The sequence below is a fragment of the Canis aureus genome, chromosome 9, assembly GCF_053574225.1.
Source record: "Canis aureus isolate CA01 chromosome 9, VMU_Caureus_v.1.0, whole genome shotgun sequence".
NCBI lineage: Eukaryota > Metazoa > Chordata > Mammalia > Carnivora > Canidae > Canis > Canis aureus.
The window spans coordinates 47,898,009-47,919,159 of NC_135619.1; the positions used below are offsets into that span (position 1 = coordinate 47,898,009).

General features: G+C 42.8%; 1 protein-coding gene across 11 annotated transcripts in view; it reads right to left on the minus strand.

Moving 5' to 3' along the window:
- LOC144320837 (uncharacterized) overlaps positions 1 to 21,151 on the minus strand; it is a 41,273-nt gene that overhangs the window by 5,885 nt on the left and 14,237 nt on the right. For 4 of the 11 annotated variants that reach the window (XR_013386473.1, XR_013386469.1, XR_013386466.1 and 1 more), the window contains 2 exons: positions 14,578 to 15,547; positions 6,105 to 6,267 (listed from right to left, as the gene is read on the minus strand). Coding sequence is in view for 1 of the 11 variants with exons in the window: in XM_077909827.1 (XP_077765953.1) it covers positions 4,701 to 4,804; positions 6,105 to 6,267; positions 12,914 to 13,055 (409 nt within the window). In the remaining 10 variants the exon portion in view is untranslated. The other 7 variants (XR_013386470.1, XR_013386471.1, XR_013386467.1 and 4 more) reach the window with 5 other exon arrangements.

The window sequence follows — 21,151 nt, forward strand, 5'->3', positions numbered from 1 at the left end:
TAGTATGTTTAATCTTTTTAATTTTAAAAAATTCAATTTTTTGATGGCAATTTAATTTGCCATTCTGGTGAATGTCTACTGGTAGCTCACTGTGGATACAGTATGTATCTCCCTAATGGCTAATAATGGAGCTCACCTTTTTCACGTACTTATTTGCCACCCTTATATCTTCCTTAGTGAAGTATCTTTTCAGATCTTTTGCCCTCTTAATCACTGAGAGCTAATTAAATGCAAATTCAAATAAGCAGAAGCATGGAATATTCAATTCTGAATCTTCCCAGCTGCCCAGGTTGGCAGGCTGGGAAAGGAGACCAGAATGTCCAGGAAGAGTATGTGGCATTGGAAACTTGGCAGAGGGGGGTGAGGGCTGTGAGGAGAGTGACAGGGCTGAGGATAAATTCTGCCAGCTTCACAGTTTTGTCTGAGTTTGGCCTTGTGACCTCCCTACCAGCCTTCTCACCGCGAGCACTGAATTTCAGCCCCCGGATCATCTGAGAACCCCAATTTCATGACACTTGCTGTGGGAGTTTCTTGTCACAGGAGTGCACCATCTGTGACTCTTGCCTGAAGACGCCAAGTCTGGAGGCAGAGACAGAGACACCCACAGAAGCACCTAGATAAGATCTGGCCCGGAGTCTTGTCTGGGGGCAGAGTTGATCACAAAGTAGCATCTGACACACAAACACATTCCACTAGAGCAAGGGCCTTGGAAAGGAGGGCCAAGGAGAAAGGGCCAAGGAGAAAGGACGATAGGAGGGAGAACTGGTGATAAGAGTCGGAGCCGTGCTCAAGCACACTGTGCTGGGTCCTGGCTCCCTCTGCGCCCGGAAAAGATAAGCAAGAGAGAATCCAGGAAAGAGCAGGATACATGATTAAAGAAAGAAGCAGCTGATTTATGAGGCCAACTTCACAGAGCTCGCTGAAGCTAGTTCATCTAATGAAATGTAACTGAAGCTAATTTTCCATCAGAGCCTGAAAGGCAGTGGAAGTGCTCATATAAAAGATTAGGAAAATTGCAAATGTGAGAGTCAGCTTGTCTAGCAAACCCATTCAGTAAAATTAAAATAACATCTGTATGAATCAGACCAATTCCTGATCTAAACTTGTCTTCTCTGTATCCTGACAAGCCTCTTGTAGACCTTCTCTCATTCTCTTCCACCTCTCTCTCTTTATTCCCTCCCTTTATTTTTTTCTGGCAAATGTCATAACTGTACACAAAACCTCAGCTCTACAAGTTCTTATTGTTTCACCTTGAGAGGAATCTTCCTGGTTGGCTGGCGTCATGGGTCTGTCCATCCATGGACGTATCCGTATTCATTTGGCTCCATCCAGCTCACTGGGGCTAAGGTTTACCCCTATCCCTTCTCTCACATCCCAATTGCTCTTTTTTTTTTTTTTAAGATTTTATTTATTTATTCATGAGAGACACACAGAGAGAGGCAGAGACACAGGCAGAGGGAGAAGCAGGCTTCATGCAGGGAGCCCAATATGGGACTCGATCCTAGAACTCCAGGATCATGTCCTGGGCTGAAGGCAGGCACCAAACCACTGAGCCACCTAGGATTCCCCCAATTGCTCTTTGAATTAGGCCTTTCTTCAAGCCAGAAGCTTAGGAAAAGATAATAAATGACCCTTAATTCGGTGGAATCCTGTTAAAAAGAAACAACTGGCCCCAAATGGAGTCACTTTTGCTAAGTCCCATCAACACCAAATACCTAACTGCAGTTTAGGAATGGAATTTTAACCAATCAGTCTGAAATTTTCTGATCAGCACCACTGAGTCATGGCATAAGACCCTCTCTTGTCCCCACTCTGAGGGAAGGTGACCTCACCTGAAACAATTTTTTCTCTTGCTAATAACCTCCTTGTCTTGCCCCATTTCCGCCTATAAAATCTTTCCACTTTATTTTTTCCCCCTTTTCCCCCAAGTTTTTATTTAAATTCCAGTCAGAGAACATAATAGTGTAATATTAGTTTCAGGAGTTGAATTTAGTGATTCATCACTACAACACCCAATGCTCATCACAAGTGCTCTCCTACATGCCCATCACCATTTAACCCATCCCTCCTCCCAACATCTTTCCATTTTGTACAGCTGCTGGGAACTCCCTCTATTTGCTAGATGAGATGTTGCCGGGTTCAGGTATTGTTGAATAAAGGCAGCTTAGATGCTCAAATTTCCTCAGGTGAATTCTTGTTCAGCAGGCCTCACTTTGCTCATAGCATCATGCTGTGTCAGCATCCAGAGAGTGAAAAAGCAAAAGGATTGACTCCCCTTGTCAGATGGGCACTTGGGGATGGGGCGCTGAGAGCACTGAGTAAAGGATCAGAGAGTCAAGTGTGGAGAGATTCATGGAGCCTCCCATCCCCCACCACCTAGGAAGAGCAGCACCAGGCAGGATGTTGGTGGCCCAGGAGAAGCTGAAGGGGAATAGGGCAGTCACGCTGTGCTCCTTCCTACTCTGAGTCTCACCATTTACAACTTTGCCTGGCTCAGGAACTCAAACAGCTTCCCCAGAGCCTTAGCTTCTTATAAGACAAGCCACCAGATGTAAGTGAAATTGTCCTTGACTTTCCCAAGAAGTGCCTCCCTAGTTACCTCTTTTCATATAGAGGCATAATCTGGATATATAGCCCACTAACAATCTCTTCAAGCTTCTGTAGCTTTTTAAATGACGAGTCAGTGAGCATTGAGTGAAATCCACTGACACTGAGAGTCGCAGAGTAAACATTTCTACTCCATGTTAATGATGCCAAAGTCTTGTTTCAACTGTTCAAGTCTAGTAGCATCTATATTAGAAGATAGGGATGTCATTTCTCCATTGTCTTGAGCAGCAGTGGAAGCCTGTTGTCATTTATACAAATCAGCCCAGTTATAGCAATGGGTAGAGGAATGATGTGGAAGTTTAGTGCTCTATCCCTGATTGGCTCTGTGACTCTAAGCCATTTTACCTTTTAAATTTCAATTTCTTATTTGAAGAAATCAAAAGAGGGATCCCTGGGTGGCTCAGCAGTTTAGCACCTGCCTTCGGCCCAGGGCGCCAGATCAAGTTCCACATTGGGCTCCCTGCATGGAGCCTGCTTCTCCCTCTGCCTGCTTCTCCTTCTGCCTGTGTCTCTGCCTCTCTCTCTCTCTCATGAATAAATAAATAAAATCTGAAGAAATCAAAAGATTGCGCCAGAAGATTTCATCAGACCTAATCTGTATTGATTTCCTTGGGCTGCTGCAACGAAGCATCACAAAATGGGTGACTTATCAAGGAGCTGGAAGGGCTGGGGTTCTGAGGGAGAATCTCTCTTGTCTCTCTTCTAGCTTCTGGTAGATACAGGTGTTCCTTGGCTTGTAGATGGCTTTCTCCTCCCTGAATCTTCACATTGTCTTCCCTTTAAATCTGTCTATCTGTCCAAATTTGCCATTTTCAGAAAGGAGGACACAAGACACATTGGATTACCTCATCTTAACATGATCCTCTGCAAAGATCCTATTTCCAATAAGGTCACATTCATAGGTACTGAGGATTAGGACTTCCGTGTGTTTTTAGGGAGATACATTCAATACATAGCACTAACTTTAAAAAAAAATCAGTAAGGAAGAATATATGCAAACCCAAAAGTAAACTGAAATATCTACCAAGAGAAGTCGGAATGAATGATGGGTAAGTCTCCATTGCTGTCCACCTAGCCTGATCTTTGCCTAACTTAAAAAAGATTTTACAGACTCCTTCCATAGAGATTACAGGATCTATGGCAGCGATAGTACTCAGGAGGAAAATACAGTTTCAGAGGCTTCCTCAAATAATACCAGAAATACATACATATGAGTGCAAAGGTATATATGGATTTATTTGTCCTATATATCTATAGAACCAGTAACACACATATCAGTCTAGCCTTTCACACACAATGAAAAGCCAATGAATCTCTTATGTAAATATTCAAAAATCTGCCACTGGAATATTTTCATTCATTCATTCATCAACTAGATCCACCTGCCTATATAAACTCCATCTTTATTTTTCCTGTGGGGTGAAAATGGAAATTTCATTGACTTACCCTAGCCCTTAAGTTCTTAGAAATAGTGAGGGGTGCCTGAGCCATCAGGTTAGCCATCAGGTTAGCCTCAACTGGCTCAGTCAGTTGAGCTTTGGACTCTTGCTTTCTGCTCAGGTCATGATTTCACCGGTTGCAGGATTGAGTCCAGTATGGGGCTCCCCACTCATCCAGGGAGGGGGGACCTGCTTGAAGATTCTGTCCGCCTGCCCTGCCCTCATTATCCTGCATGCATGTGCTCCCTCCCTCTCTCTCTCAAATGGATAAACAAGATCTTGAAAGAAAGGAAAGAAGGAAGAAAGAAATAGCAACGCTTTCATCAGCCAGACATTTAAGCCAGAGCCTAGAGAATGGTTTGTACACTGACCAAAGGTCAGTTACTTTTTTGCCTTTGCCTTCTTTGTTCCTGTCATACTCTTTCCTTTCCCTCACCACACAGTTCTCTGTTGAAAGATGCAAAATCTTCGTTAAGTAGCAACCTCTGGAACAATGAGAAAACTCCTCCCCAGAAGACTTGGGACAGATTGGAGCCAAAGCATTTCCTCCAGTCCCCAAGCACATTGTTCCCCTCCAGTGACTTCTGCAATCCAGAAACAGCTGCAAATTCCAGTAAAACAACATTCTGATCCAATCCTTCGAGCTATCCTTACCCTTTTGTTTTTCTCTAGGGAGGGAGGAAAGAGGAAAATCCTTGAAAAGCTGGCATGGTGCATTATTTCCAAGCATCTGTTGATAGAGGTGTGAGCCAAGCAGCCTTTTTTGTTAGAGGAAAGAGAGGGCAAAAATGTAGGAAAGAAAAAGTTTTAAAATAATGGAGAAAAATCTGAGTGAATGAAAGAAAGTTGTACAATGGGAAAAGCATGGAGCAAAAACATTGTTCATGCAACACAACTGAAATGTGCTCCTTCAGAAGGCTTAGGTTCACCTTGCCTTACACTTGGGATGAGCCAGGAAGTCAGTTAAGTTCAATATTTAACTTGAGCCATTCTTATTTGAAACTAACCTAACAGGAGAACAACAGGATATATAAAAATGGCACATAAAGGTGCATAAAGAATATATTACTTCACAAAATAATTTACAGTAATACTTCTGTAATTAGCAACCTCTTTAAGACACTTAAATGGTATGCCGGTTTATGAAATTATCTTTCATTTCTCCTTTCAGATTCACTGTTTACCTTTTCTCATTCTTTGCTGTGCCTGGACGACTGGTCTTTATGAGTAGAATCAATGCCTGCCCTCTAGCCTCTAGTGGGGGTTGGCTAAGGGAAGCATCATCAGGATACTGAAGAGATTTATTAATGTGGCCCCCTCCCTTATGGATTTCCATAGGTTGGCTGCTTCTCCCTCCTGGAGATCACAGCTCCTGGGATAGGAGAATAGCTTTTCCTCTTCACACAGCTATGCTCTGCTCCATCACCTTGTCTTTGCATGTGTGTGTGTGGGGGGCGGGGGGCGGGAGGGAGTAGGTAACAGAATCCCACTGCTGATCCCAGGGCACTCACTGCATGTTCCTTCCCCAATTTCCTAAACCTCACCTGTACCATAAGAAATATATTAGTCCCTTAAACCCTTCTTAATTGTACAGTTTGAATACGTTCTCTGTTTCCAGGAGGTGCCCTGACTACTACAAGGCATAACTTTTTCTTGGAGCTAGACTGTCTCTTCAGTGCAGCCTTATAGGATGCCCTGTGTCTCCTTCAAAACATCTAGCTTGGTCCTGTGTACAGAGTAAACATTGGTCATTCCTGCCGTTGATGATTTGAGGAAAGACTTCACTTCACTGGTCCCTATTTCCAAGGTCACACTGCCAAACCCATTTAGTGAATCATATAAGATTCTATCTGTTTACACAAAGACTGGCCATCATTGTTGCTCAAAACTTGCATTTAATGGGATTTTGCTGCCTCTAAAAACTGTGGTATAATGGAAACAGTAGGTGTTGTATAATGTGGTATAATGGAAACAGTAGGTAGTTGAAGCCTTACTGACCCAGGTTCAATTTTTGGCTCTGCTACTTACTAGTTGAGTAACATGAGGAAAACTACTTACAGTCCCTGGGAACCACTGCCATCCTCTATAAATCTGAGACGCAGCATTGCCACATCTCTGCCTTCTCCCCCTTGCTCCTTTCCCATCTTCACTAGTGTGGCCAAGTAGAGTTCTTCATCCCTGGTTTGAGCACAATGTCTGGTGGTAGGATGAAGCCAGGTTCCTGAGGAAGAGGGGATAGAAAAGAAAGAAAGGGAAAATGATAGAAATTTTAGATATATTGACAACATAGACCATATGGATGATTAATATGGAAAATGTTTTGGGGAGATGTGGAAGAAACTGAAGCTAAGGAAAAAACATAAGAAGAGGGATAAAATATGAGCAAGGTGGAATATTCCAATTATGCCTGTCTGAAGCAATGCTGCTATATTAGTAGTCTTTTCATTGAACACAGATTGAAGAATAAATTTATACAATATATAAAATAGGGCACTGAGTAGAGAACATGTTCAAAAGAGGAACATAGGAAGTGACCATATTTTTTTCCACCCCTCAAGTGAGTTGGTTTAGAAGTAACTGATAAGTTCTGATCAAAATGGAATTTTTTTCTCTTTTTCTAATCCCACCAATAAATTGAGCACCAAAATGCAGGACTTTTGGAACAAGGTGATTTACTCTTATTATTATTTTTTTTTAATAGATAATATCCCAGTTCCCTTTTTTTTTTTTTTTTTTTTTTTTTTTAAGTAGGCTCCATACCCAGCTCCCACACTGAGAGTAAAGGAACACGACTCGGGGCTTGAATTTATAACCTTGAGATCAAGACCTGAGATGAAATTAAGAGTCAGACGCTTAACCAACTGAGCCACCCAGGTGCCCCTACCCCAGTTACTTTTATGGAGTAGGGGAAGAGGTATCTAAGCATCCCTATAAGGCAGCCTTGGTGTGGACTGAAAGACAATTCAAGAGAAAAGGATACAACTGTTTGTATCATATCCAGGGCTCAGAGTGTCTCCATCACTGGCTACAGTTAAATGTGTTCTTTTGGGAATGGGCCAAGCCTGCGTGCCTGCCTGGCTGTTACGAAGAATCATAGCAGGGTCACAGGGATTATAATACCTTCTTTAAAGGGTTGCTATGAGGCAGGTCAATTGAGACAATATACATAAAGAACCTAGTACCCAGCACATAGGAAGAACTTCATACCTGCTCTTTATTATTTTTTGTAGGGATTTAGACTCTGTATACAATTTAGATAAAAGACTTTTTTCTTTTTAATTTGGAAAATCATGATGGTTGATATTCTTCTATTGGTCATGCCAACTACTGCAACACCTCCAAAGGGTTTTTTTCCCACCTCCTTTACACACCTATCTCCGCAATAAACAATAAAGACATCTGATACCATCGAGGACCAAATAGTACAATGGAGTTAAGTACACAAGTATGTAAGTTGTTCAAAGTTGACTATGTGTTCAATAAAAGAAAAATACAGATGAATATATACATATATGTCATTTCCTCCCCAACAATATGGCCCTTAAATCCACGCCAACTACTTCATCTGGTGCTTAACCAAAGAAACAGCCATGGCCATCTGTTCTAAATCTGGGGGAAAACTGGCTGTGTGGAACTTACTAAGAGATGGCACAGAATGCATGGAGCAGTGTAATCTGTACCGTAGGAGTGATTAAAGAGATTTTTAATGTAATTTTTCCATATATGATTTTAGAACCCCAACTCCAAGCAGTGGTGGTAGCCACATGCTAGTGTGTGTTATTTCAAGTTGTCGGACCCTAAGTATACAAGGAAAGTGACTCCTGACAATACCCAATATTACTTTTAGGTTAATTTGGAGACTGTTTAGGAAGCCTCATAGCTATGAAGACATCTGCATGACCATGTTCCCTCTAATACATTCCTTCTGTCAATTCTGGCACTATTGGTATTTTTCAATTATTTATTTTAAAAATCTGTACTTAGTATCTACTACCTGCTAGGCCCTGTGATCATCTCTAGGAATATAGCAGTGGGAGAAACAAGCTTGGTCTCTGGTCTCACGAAACTCACATTCTAGGAGGGAAGTCAGATATACTGATCAATTAGTCACACAAATTCATTAAATCATTCATTCAACAAATATTCATTAAGAGCCAAGTATGTGCCAGGCATTATGCTAGGCACTGGGGATAATATAATCAACAAAAGAGACTCAAACCCCTCCTTCATGCCATTTATATTCTATTAGGGAAAATAGGAAATAAATAAGATAAATATGTGGGCAGCCCGGGGGGCTCAGCGGTTTAACGCTGCCTTCAGTCCAGGGCCTGATCCTGGAGACCCGGGATTGAGTCCCACATCAGGCTCCCTGCATGGAGCCTGCTTCTCCCTCTGCCTGTGTCTCTGCCTCTCTCTCTCTCTCTCTCTGTCTCTCATGAATAAATAAATAAATCTTAAAAAAAAGATAAATATGTAAACTATATTGTGGTGCTCGCTTCGGCAGCACATATACTAAACTATATTGTGTAGTAGATACTTGTAAAGCCCAAGGAGAAAAGAATAAAGTAGGGAAGGGGATCTTTAAATGTTGGAGGGTGGTAAATTTCAGATAGAATGGCTAGATAGCATCCCTGAGAAGGTGACTTTTGAGTAAAGCCTTGAAAGAAGTGATAGTTCTAGCCCTATGGGTATCTAGAGGAAGAATATTCTAGGCAGTGGAAACAATCAGTGGAGAAGCATTTGTGGCTGCTGTGGAGAGGAAATGTTAATAGTCTACAGCATTCTGGTCTCGAGGGATAGATGATCATTCTCCAAATGGTTTCTGGGCAGAGCTGGGACATTGAAGACAAGGGACACAGGAGTGGTCTTTGCTGTGAGCTCTCAACTGCTGTAGAATCTATAGCTTCAAACTGATTGGTCTTCTGTAACCTCTACAATGATGACGGTCTGTGTTCTCTTCATGTGCAATCATCACACTAACCTGCCACCATGATAGCATGTGCTTTCAATTGTGGTTATTGCTTTCTACCAAGATGATAGATCTGTACTGCTTTAATCGGACTCTTCCAATTGATCATCTTCTAAACAATGGATGTATTTACAGATGGCTGGCCAGGGTCAGGGGAGCAGTGTGCAGCTATAAAATAGATAAAGGAAGGTCACCATATTCTGGAAGTAAAGCCATGTTGAGCAAACTAGGCCTAGATTTTGAATTTGAACTTTTTGAATTTGAAATTGTCAGCTGGAAGATTCTTGTAGGAACTAGAACATTCTTCTGCTCGCATATGTAGCACATATGTATGCCTTTCAACTGGTTTTGCACATGTTCATCTTTGCCTTAATTATATTCACTCTTTAAATACCCTGATTATAATGAAGAGAAGAGACAGAAATGAAATGATTCCATTCTATTCCTCCCTAGAAAATTGATTCTGTGACTCTAACCTTGACTCTATTTCTGAACCATCTATCACTCTAGGATATAGCAAGGAAGAAGAGGATACAAAAACAAGGCACAATCAAAAAAGAATGAATGAAGAAGGAAATTAAAATAGTTAACCTTTATTAACCACTTTCCATGTGCATCATCCAAGGAAGTGTAATTATTAGGTATGATTCACCAATGAAACATGGAAGCTTGGAGCAATGATGTAATTGGCTAGAAAGTCACAGCTCGGCTCAAAGTCAGAATTCCCAACCTGGAAGCCTGACTCCAGATTCTACACTCTTAATCTTTACTATGTTGCTTTCCTGAAATGAGCAAAGAATAAAAGAACAAAAGTAGTAACAAGAAAAGCCTGGCTCAGTTGGTTAAGTGTTTGCCTTGGGCTTAGGTCATGATCCCAGAGTCTTGGGATAGAGCCCTGAGTCAGGCTCCCTGTTCAGTGGGGAGTCTGCTTCTCCCCCTTCACTCCTGTTCTCTTTCACTCTGTCTCAAATAAATAAATAAAATCTTAAAAGGGAAAGAAAAGGGACAGTTAAACAAGAGAGAACAAAGAAAGGAAGAGACTTAAGTAGATTCTACATTCTGGAAAGTAAATGAGTAGAATTAATGCTGCCTTTAAAAGAGAACTACTTTTTCAACCTTCATTCTATTTTTTTAAAAAGTCATTGCATTCCATCCTTTTTCTAACTTTGCACAGTGCTTAGAATAATACTATCCAGACAGCATGTGTTCAATTAACCCTACTAACTAATCATGTATTTGCACAGGAAGCACTGAAGGACCCTTAGACCAGCAGATACATTGTAATATCTGGGGCAATGAGATCTTTTGGATGATACATTTTCCACTGTATACTGCTTGTTTAAAATGGTAAGTTCAGGGCAGCCCTGGTGGCTCAGTGGTTTAGCGCCACCTTCAGCCCTGGACATGGATGGAGTCCCACGTCCGGCTCCCTGCATGGAGCTTGCTTCTCCCTCTGCCTGTGTCTCTGCCTCTCTCCCTGTTTCTCATAAATAAAAATTTTTAAAAATCTAAAAAAATAAAAATGATAAGTTCATAAGAACAAACCCTTAATGGGAGTGGCCCCCATAAAACTGTCTGCTGTGTAAAAAGTCTTGCATTGACTCTCCAATGTGGGTTCTACCACAGTCCAGGTGGGCCCTCAGTGGTTTGAGCCCCATCCTTATCCCCACTACCAGTAAATGGGTCTGGATGAGGCTGGCTGAGGCCCATTTGGGCCAGAGTCACAAAGAGAAGTTTTCTAGGCACTTCCAGAGAATATGCTTCCTTATTCTTAAAAAAGAGCCATAGAAAGTTAGCAGAATATAGGGGTGCTTGGGTGGCTCAGTCAGTTAAGTGTCTGGCTTCAGCTCAGGCTCAGGTCATGATCTCAATGTCCTGGGATCAAGCCATAAATTGGGCTCTCTGCTCAGAAAGGAGTGTGCTCCTCTTCCCCTTGTTCTCTCTCCCCACCCCCACTCTCTCTCAATTAAATACATTTTTAAAATCTAAAAAAAAAATAGCATAATATAAAAAGGGAGACAATTAGTCCAATAACTACTAGAAGACTTCCCCAAACCAGGCAACTTACCTTACCGATGGGGACAGGACAGTAGAGAAATGGAAAGAGGCTTTGAAGCCACCAATCCTGACCCCTCGCCTTATCTCTGACTTCCTGTATTCATTCCAATAAATGTATTGGCCATGGAAGCTAGGTTGAAGAGTTGGGTTTTCTTTTACTCATATTTTAAATTATCCTACTGATACAGCCTAGTAAACATTAAAACAACAACAACAACAACAAGAGTGAACATGCCGGTCTGACGTTACCCCCAGCATGGTTAAGTTTTTCATCCTCTTCCATAATTGTGATGGCCTGTTTATCTGACAGACACAGCCTTTCTCCTGTCATAGCAGCCTGGTGAAAAACCCCAGCCAGAGTTTCAATACTTATAACCTCCCTTCCATGCATCCATCCACCCATTCATCTACTATACAGCTGATGGATCAATAGATTTATAGCAAGCACTTATCAAGGCATTTCCTAGGCATTGTAATGCTACCCAAAAGGAAAAAATCAGTCTAAAAGAGAAGAAAAATTATGTACATACTTACCTATGGTGAAATGTATAAAATTATTGTGTCACCAGAGAAGTACAAATAAAGTACCACAGCAGATCACCCAAAGGAAAGGATTATTTCCAGCTGGGGGGAGTAGAGCCATTTTTGTGCTGAAGATGGATTTTGAGCTAGATCTCGGATAATACAGAAATGGTGCAAAGAAAATGAACATTCCTGGCAGAGTGGAGAAGCAAAGGCTCAGCATTAAATGGCAGAGAATGGACAGGGAACAGTTGGCTGGAAAATAGGGCTGGTACTTGGAAGTGTCATTGAGGCCAGATTGTGAAGGGACATGATTCCAGATCAAGGTGTTATTCTGTGAGCTGTAGAGTGGATTTTGAATCAGGTATGAACTGAACCGTAAAATGTGGTTTTGAAAGAGAGAAAGAATGTTCAAGACATGGTAGAACAGGAGCAGAAACCAGAACCTAAGTAGAGTGATTTCCCTGTATTAAGAGGTAAACTGAGGCACATTAAAAAATTTTTTTTCGGGATCCCTGGGTGGCGCAGCGGTTTGGCGCCTGCCTTTGGCCCAGGGCGCGATCCTGGAGACCCGGGATTGAATCCCACATCGGGCTCCTGGTGCATGGAGCCTGCTTCTCCCTCTGCCTGTGTCTCTGCCTCTCTCTCTCTCTCTGTAACTATCGTAAATAAATAAAAATTTAAAAAAAAAAAATTTTTTTTTCAAGGGTTTATTTGAGCATACATCCTCTCCGATTGGGAGCCAAACCAATGATGGTCAGGGCCACTCCACTGACAGAAGATAGGGGAAAGGTTTTTATAGAGAGGATAAAGAAGCAAAGCAAGGATACTATTTGGTTAGCTATAGCTTAAGCAGTTCCCTTATTTGGGAAAGCCTGGTTGGCTGTTTGGGATTGGTTGTTCATAAGTTTCTTTTTCTCAGGTTTGAGTGCATCTGCTTTGGCTTAGATTTTGGTTTCCTTATGTAGGTGGCCAAGGCATTAGAGCCACCGCAATCTAATGGCCTCCTTATTTAATTACTTTAACACCTGGAACATCCTGGAAACACTCTTCTGTAATCATAAGCCAGGCTAGAGGATATAGGAGACTCTACTTGTGAGGTGGGATCCCAGGGGAGGGACAGTTATCCAGAGTCTAGGAGTGTACATCTAGTTCTTTACTGGGCAGGCCCAGCCAGCACACCCATGAACAGCGAGATGAGGAACCCCATAGATCACAACCACGTGGACAACAAGAAAGAGGTGTATGCTATATTTGTCCAGGGGCCAGACAGGTGGGCATCTGGGCAGAGAAGACAGGATCCAAAGGTGGTACACACCTGGGAAGGACAAGAGAAAGGCACTGTAGGAGTCTACTGGCAGTAGCATCAAAGATCCAAGGATGGGGTTCAGGAAGAAGGTCAGGAGCTTATTAAAGGAGTCAGGACAACAGCTATGTTGTGGACAAAGTGAAGAGACCATAGGCTTCTGAGCCAAGCATGCCCAGGTTTCAATCCAAGGGCAAGCATTTACCTGCTATGTAAACTTAGGCAAGCAACTTAACCTCTCTGAGTCTATTTCCTTGACTAGAAAGAAACATAATAATGTCTTCTCCACAGAGTTGTTATAAGGAGTATAAATAATTCATGAGAAGTGCTTGGCACTTGGAGCACTCAACAAATGAGGGCTATTATTATTATCAATACCATCCTCATTATTTATATTGAACCATAGAGATTTCTTCAGCTCAGGCTCAGAGGATAAAGCAAGGGAGAGGAGTGTTTGCCAAGAACAGAGAAACCAGGAGGAGGAGCCAGACTTCTCGGACCTCTCAGAGCCTAGGGCAGATGACTTCTCTCCTGTTCTGGCCATTTGTAATTGCCAGTATGTTCATTTGTCCTTATACTCGCTGCTGAGGTCATTGTCACCATTCCCTCCGGCAGAAAGGAAAAGAACCTTAGATTTCTTTTAAACCAGCCACAGCAGCTCTGCTGCTGGCATATCCATTCATCTCTTCTGTGGGGTGAGCTGTCACTGATATCCAGGGACACCACCTGCTCGGGGGTTTCCAACACCCGTCTCCATGGTTTCTGGCCAGATATCATTAGCTAAGTGAGGTGGAGCCCAATGGGGTTAATAGGTTAATGCTGGTAGGGGAGACCTCTCAGGGGTGGGGGGGTGGGTGGGAGGCTGGGAGACACAGGTGGTTACAGGAGTCAGTGCTTGTGATGGGAGGGCATGACTGATTCTGCCTGGGGTCAGGGGATGCTTACTGAGGTAGAAAAGCAAGGTCATGACCTTCTGCAGCCTCTGAGGAGTCTGTGACAATATATTTCCTCAGAGGAGGACGTTCGTCACAGTGATCCTGCATGTTTCTAATTGAAAGGGTTTGCCCCTTTAGACTCAACTCACTCCACTCTTGGCACTCAATCCTATAACGACCAACATTTATCAAGCCCTTATTGTGTGGCAGGAGGCACTGGGCTAATGTGTTTTACATACTGTTCCATTTAATCTGCACCATGACCCTGTGAAGTTGGTACTATTGTTTGCTCCATTTTATAGATTAATAGAGACTCAGAGAGGTTAAGAAACTTGTTCAAGGCCACAGTCAGTAAAACTATGGGGCCATGTGGAGAATCGAAGTTTTGCTGATTCCAGGTTTTCAGCTCTGAATTAGGATGCTAACCAGTGCCTCACACTTTAAAATGCATATGACTCATAGGGGATTTGTTAAAATGAAGATTGACTCAGAAAATCTGGATGGAGCCTGAGATGTTGCATTTGTAATCAGCTCCCAGGCCATGTGTATGCTGTTGGTCCATGAATCACACTTTGAGTAGCGAGGGGCTTGCATGATGGATGTCATTCACAGTAGTTGACAGGCTGATAGGTCTCTCGCCAGGGGAGGTTTAATTTTGGTCTTGGATAAAAAGCTTTAAAACCATTTGTGAGTATGCATTTGTTTTCTATACTGAGTAACATATTATGACAAATTCAACACCTTAAAACAACAGACAGTATTGCCTCACAGATTCCATGGGTCAGGTGTCTGGGAAAAGCACGATTCTCCATTCAGATTCTCACAAGGCTGGATCAAGGAGTCATCCAGGCTGTGTTCTCATCTGAACTCAGGGCTCTTGTCCAAGTACATTTGTGTTGTCATGAAATTCAGTGTCTTGCAGCTAGAGGACTGAGGTCTGTGTTTCCTGACTGGCTGTCACCTGGGGGGATGTGCTCTCAGCAGTCCTAGAGGCTGTTGCACTTCTTGCTCCCTGGCCCTTCCATCTTCAAAGCCAACAATGGAGTGTCTCCCTTTTGTTGAATCCTTCTCAGACTTCAAATATCTTGGACTTTTTCTGTCTCTGACATCTAGATCCAGATATAAAGGGCCATGTGATTAGGTCAAGACCAGCCAGCCAAACTCCCTATCATAAGGTCAACTGATTTGGGAACTTAATTACATCTGCAAAATTTCTTCACAGCAGGAGTGAGGTTAGTGTTTGACCAACCAGCTCGGAGAAGGCTTGAGCATGCCAGGGGCCAGACATCTTGGCATCCATGTTAGAATTCTGCCCATAACAAAGTGTTCTGGTTTTCCTGGTCGGGCTGTGCTGTTGATTGAGCAACATTTTTAGAGTCATGGAAATTGAGCTTGTGTGAACTGCCTTATTTCTGCTTTCATTTCTACTTATTTATTGTAAGCCTCTTCTCTAGCATTAACATTTACCAACACTTGTTTCAAAATAAAAATGAACTGTCATGAGGGAGATTCCAGCAAATTGAGCTCAGTCCTTTTTCTAGTTTGTGACATAAACTGAAAGTGCAGGAGAGCAAGTGATACATAGATCATTTGGGGCTTTTCACTGACTCATAACCGATGTCCAGGAATAAGACTTCAGATGTGGTGATGTTTACATGCAAGCAGCAGCTTCTCACCAAGGAAGTCTAAGTTGCTCTGTAGATGCCGTGAGCTGAAAAACATTTTTAAGGAGAGTTTATAACACCCTGACAGCAAAGATCTCACTGAGGTTCCAGGACTCCTGCCCATCTTTTGTGAGTCTATCCTGTTTCCCTGCCAATGGCACTATCCTATAGTTACAGGGCTCATAAAATGTTCACCCAGCATCATTTTCCTTACATGGGTCTAAGAGAAGACAAATCAAAGGAAGAAGTGAGGGGGAAAGCTATAGGAACCTGCAGGGGGAGGCAATTCATAAGGGTTTCCTACAGTGGGGAAAGCAGGGAGAGCTGCAATACCCCCTACCCCCATGGATTCTGGGTTTGGAGAATGTGGACAAAGGCAACCCCTTGTCAAGGCGTGGGGCTGGATGAGACCTAATCCTAAAGATGCTGCTTCCACTGCAATTCTCCTTAGTACCTCCAAAGCTGTCACCAGATCACCTAGGAAAAACTGCAATTTTCTTAGCCAGATCCCAGCATAGAGAGAATAGTGAGGGAATGGTTGTAGGAAATCTGTTGTCCACTTGCAGTGAGGCAGGGATCGGGAGTGGTATTGCTTCCTCCAGAGGGTGAAAGGTTCAGTTGAGGTGACTGCCCTTAACTACATTTTTGCCAACACATAACAAACTCTGATTTGCATTTTGGGTCTCATGGCATCATTTCTGAAATGTGAATCATAAAAGCAGTGCATTTCTGCTGTGCCTGCTGCGACTTGCTTTATCACTCTCCTATTTCAGTGTCAATAAAATGATGCTGTCATTCCAGCTGGGAGGTATTTTGATTGTTCCAGACGGAAAGCTGGCTGATCTCATTGAGGAAGAAAGAGAGAGAGAGAGAGAGAGAGAGAGAGAGAGTAAAGGGAGGGGGAGGGAGGGAGAAAGAATTTGTATGTGTCTCCTTTCAGGGGCCGAGAAGGAAATTATCTCATTTTAGCAATCAATGCATTTTGGTGGTAACTGATTACCAAGTTGAGACCTACTATAAAGTCTTCTAGTACCATAGTAATTTACTAACAGACAAAGAGAATTCCTTGGTAAAGTCATCATTAGCAAAAATCTTGTGCCACTGGCTTCTAAATAAGCATAAATGTAGGGTTGTAAAATAGAGACAGTGGATAAAATAAGAGGGTTGGAGTGAATGATCTCCTTTGATTTAAAGAGAATTCCAAGCTGGATGTTGGAAGACTTAGCAGTGATGAGAAATGTCAGAAGAGGGAGAGTATTAATTTAGGAAGGTAGTGGAAATCTTTTCAACTGATAAATGAATTTGTGAATATGGGTGTGTATGTGTGTTTGGTTCAAACTTTGAGGTATTTTTTTAGTCTCGGAATGATGGCTCAGTTGAGGGCAGAGTGGAAAGGACTCAGAGACCAGCCAGAAGCCCTGGAGCAAGACCGGCGTTTCCAGAAGGTCTTGGCAGAAAGAGTCAGATGGAGAGATGGGCTAGCTGGTTAATGCCAGGGAGGGTGAGAGATGAGCTACAGGTGGGTGGAGCACACCCCACATGGTAGAGAGGTCTGGGCAGTCTGAAATTCTAATTAGTTGCTCTGGGTAGTGGGTAGCAGGGACTGAGTCTCAGAATGTGTGGTTCAGAGATGGGATTTGCGTTCTTGGGCAGGGAGGGTGGGGGGAGGATGGACAGATGAAGAGCACACACTCAATCCAGAACAAATAGGATACAGCATGGGTTGCGGGAAAGGGACTTGATTTCTAAGCATGCAGTCGGCTCTTAGAATCAGCAGAAAGGTTGGTAGAGGCCCAACAGCAAGGCTGATTTGATGCCATCCTCTTGAGAAACCAGCTTTGGGCTCCTTAATTCCCCAGGCTGCAGAGACACTGAGTACCCCAGCTGTACCCAGCTGCACTAACTGCTAGGTCATAGAATCCGGTATGTGAGGGGATGCCTGGGTGGCTCAGCGGTTGAGCATCCTTCAGCTCAGGGCATGATCCTAGAGTCCCACATCGGGGTCCCGTAGGGACCCTGCTTCTCCCTCTGCCTATGTCTCTGCCTCTCTCTCTCTGTCTCTCTCATGAATAAATAAATAAAATCTTTAAAAAAGGGGGGGAGGGCAGCCTGGGTGGCTCAGCGGTTTAGCGCCACCTTCAGCCCAGGGCCTGATCCTAGAGACACGGGATTGAGTCCCACGTCAGGCTCCCTGCATGAAGCCTGCTTCTCCCTCTGCCTGTGTCTCTGCCTCTCTCTGTGTCATTCATGAATAAATAAAATCTTAAAAAAAAAAAAAAGAAGAAGAAGAAGAATCAGACATGTGATTTCAAGAAGTTTAAGATATGGTTCTGTCCTCCAGGAGTTTCTAATCTATTTGGGGATAAAAGGTGAGCGCACATTAGATAGAAAAGAATATGTCTGTGTGCCCATTAGCTCTAGGTGTACAAGTTGCATGTGTTAGGAAAAAAGAAACGTCAAAGAAGCTTTCATGGGAGAAGCGAGCTGTCAGGGATGGCTTGAATTTTTTTAAGCAAGGAAGAACAGATTCTGGGCATGGGGGGGAGGGGTAAATGTTTATGGGGGGTAGAGAGAAGAGGGTAAGAAATATCCTGAGATACTTCCTCATCCTGTTCCTACCCGGGCAGAAATGGCTAAGCCACAAGGCGAAGAGCCAGTGGGCACTTAGAAAGTAGAACATAGAGAACGGAACTGGAGTTTGCCTGACAAGACAGGATGATCAGAATGACAGTGGAGATAGCTCCCAGATTCTGTGTCTGGGGCTGAGAGTCTATTTCAGACTCCAAGCTAACAGAGACTTGACTTGCACCTGCTCCCTGCCCTTATCATGCCCACTCCTTATTTCCCTTCTATTGGTTTAGTGACTACTGTAGAATCACATTTTCCTTTTAACTAAAACCCTGGGGATCTTGGAGCCTCCATCCACTTTTTCCCCGCATAGATGACATAATAAGACACACTGTGTTCCACTGGCTCTGAATCCCAGGGCTGACTGAATAGGCCACCTGCTTAGTATCGTCAGGATGAGTGTCACCATCAAGATGACTCCTCTATATTGAGGGATATGAGTCAACTCAGCATATTTGTCTATCTTTGGGACTTTTACTGTAAAAAAAAAATGAGTTTTAACATGTTTCTTTAACACTGGCAGTTGCGTTTCCCAGTCGGCTGCTGCTAAAGAAATTCCTAATGGCTCATGTCAGATCCCAGGATACCGGCCTATAATGCTGAGAAAGGAGTTGGTGTCAGAGTCTTGGCACTCAGCTATGGTTTTACTCTGTGGGAGCAGCCCCAAGTAGGAACTGGGATAATCCCTTTCCTTTAGCAGCTGCTTAAGCAGACCTGACATTTGGATTGGAAAAGTATTTCAACTCACCCAAAGTAGAGAAATTACTTTTTTCACCATCAGAAAATAACATGTGTACTGCATAACTAAGGAGGCTTTTCCTGGACCTGCAGCAGGAAAAAAGCCGGACACTGCAGGGCTACTGTGCGGGGCATTGGTAGTACTAGGAGGCAAGGACAGGGATTGACACTTGTTTAGCCATTTATAGCAGATTGTTTTAAACCTCATTTAATCCTCTCAACAAGCCTGAGATAAAGAGGTCATTTTATTATGTATTCTACAGGTGAGGAAACGGATGCACTTTCTTAAGCAACCACCAGTGAGTTGCAACCCAGAAATGAACCCAATCTCCTTGAATGCCATTCCCACATCCTTCCCAGTAAATTAGAGGTTCTATGCCACTGTGTGGCAATCAGCTGTGAGATGTGTCACACAATAGATATGTCAGTAAAAACAACAAAATTAGATTAAATGTTGGGGCGCCTGGCTGGCTCAGTCAGTAGAGCACACAACTCTTGATCTTGGGGTTGTGAGTTTGAGCCCTATGTTGTGTGTAGATATTACTCAAAAATAAAATTAAAACAAATTAGATTTAATGGAGTTAGACCATGTGGGATCTGAATCTTGGCTCCACCATCTTTTATCTGTGTGACCTTAAGCAAGTTACTTAACTTCCCTGTCTCTTAGTTTCCTCACTATTACAAGGGAGAAAAATAATAGTACCTACCTCATAGCACTGTTATAAGAATTGAAAAAGGTAAAGCATGGGGAGTTCTGTAGTTCAGTGGCTGATACATAGCTGCTGAGCAAATAGCAAGTATTGAAGTGTGGGCTCTATGAGTAGAGAAAGTATGCAATAAGCACATTCCTATAGAGAGGGATGTGTATACGAAGCTATAGGGATTCAAACAAGACAAAGAGCATCTGCCCTTAAAATAACTCCTGGTCTCCTGGGAAAGATAAAGATGTAAACAAATGACTATAATGCGATGTGACAGTGCTACAGCAGAAGTCTGTTTGTACTTGTCAAAGGATTTTTACTCAGCAGTGACCATGACATTCCATTGCTGTGGATAGATGTTAGTTTTTATTCCACTAGAGAATCACAATGCATATTCCATTCTCCTTGCAATAAAAGGGAGATGAGTAAGTGTCCCTGGGTATCTGGATTTGACCAATCTCCATAGCTTAGGAAACCAAGATATGTCTGCATTCTGTCTTTCCTGGCTGGGCTCCCATCTCCCTAGGTATCATTGGAGGGGGGCTTCATACCCCTTGTGCTGCCTCTTGATTAAAACTCTGGGGACAGCATCTTAGAATGCACCCAGAAGTAAGCTACCTGGCCCAGGTAATCTATGGGAGATTAATCATTCCATGTCTAAAAAGAACCTAAGTTAATAAAGAGAACTTACATTCAGTTTCAAGTGACTTAAATCACTTAAGCTATACTTTGTTGTTGTTTTTAAGATTTTATTTATTTATTTGACAAAGCACAGGTGCAAGGGGATGGGCAGAGGGAGAGGGAGAAGTAGGCTCCCTGCTCAGCAGGGAGCTAGCCGATTGACTTGATCCCAGGACTCTGGGATCTTGACCTGAGCAGAAGGCAGACACTCAACCAACTGAGCCACCCAGGGGCCCTACTTTGTTATTTTCAATTGTTTATATTTTGAGTGCATGTCCTGAGCAAGGACATTTCCAAATAGTGATCATGATGAATATGCAACAAGCATTATTTCTTGTGTGATTTCAAGACCTTTTGATCCCATTGTCTCTCCAACCTCCAGCCTATATCATGGCCTAGGGTAAGTTATAGAAACTCTCAGAGTTACTGATTTGCTAATTAAAATCAATGAAAACTTAGATGTTTTAAAACATTTACAGAGAATACTGGCAATACCTTCAGTGTCATAAAACAAGAAGAGGTATCATCATGAAACAGCATAAAATTAAAGTCAATCAAGTGGGGAAAAAAATCAAAATTGGTTTTATTCCTCATACTTGGCCAGGATAAATTCCAAGCAGATATATTTAAATGTATAAAAATGAAACCATCTTCTCTTTTAGAAGAAACTAAAATAGAGTTATTCACCAAAGAATAGGGGAAGGGCTTTTTAGTTACGACATTAAACACAGAACTATAAAAGATTGATATGTTCAATCTCATAACATTAAAATTTTCTCCCTGGGGGGATCCCTGGGTGGCTCAGCAGTTTAGCGCCTGCCTTTGGCCCAGGGCACGATCCTGGAGTCCCGGGATGGAGTCCCACGTCGGGCTCCCGGCGGAGCCTGCTTCTCCCTCCTCCTG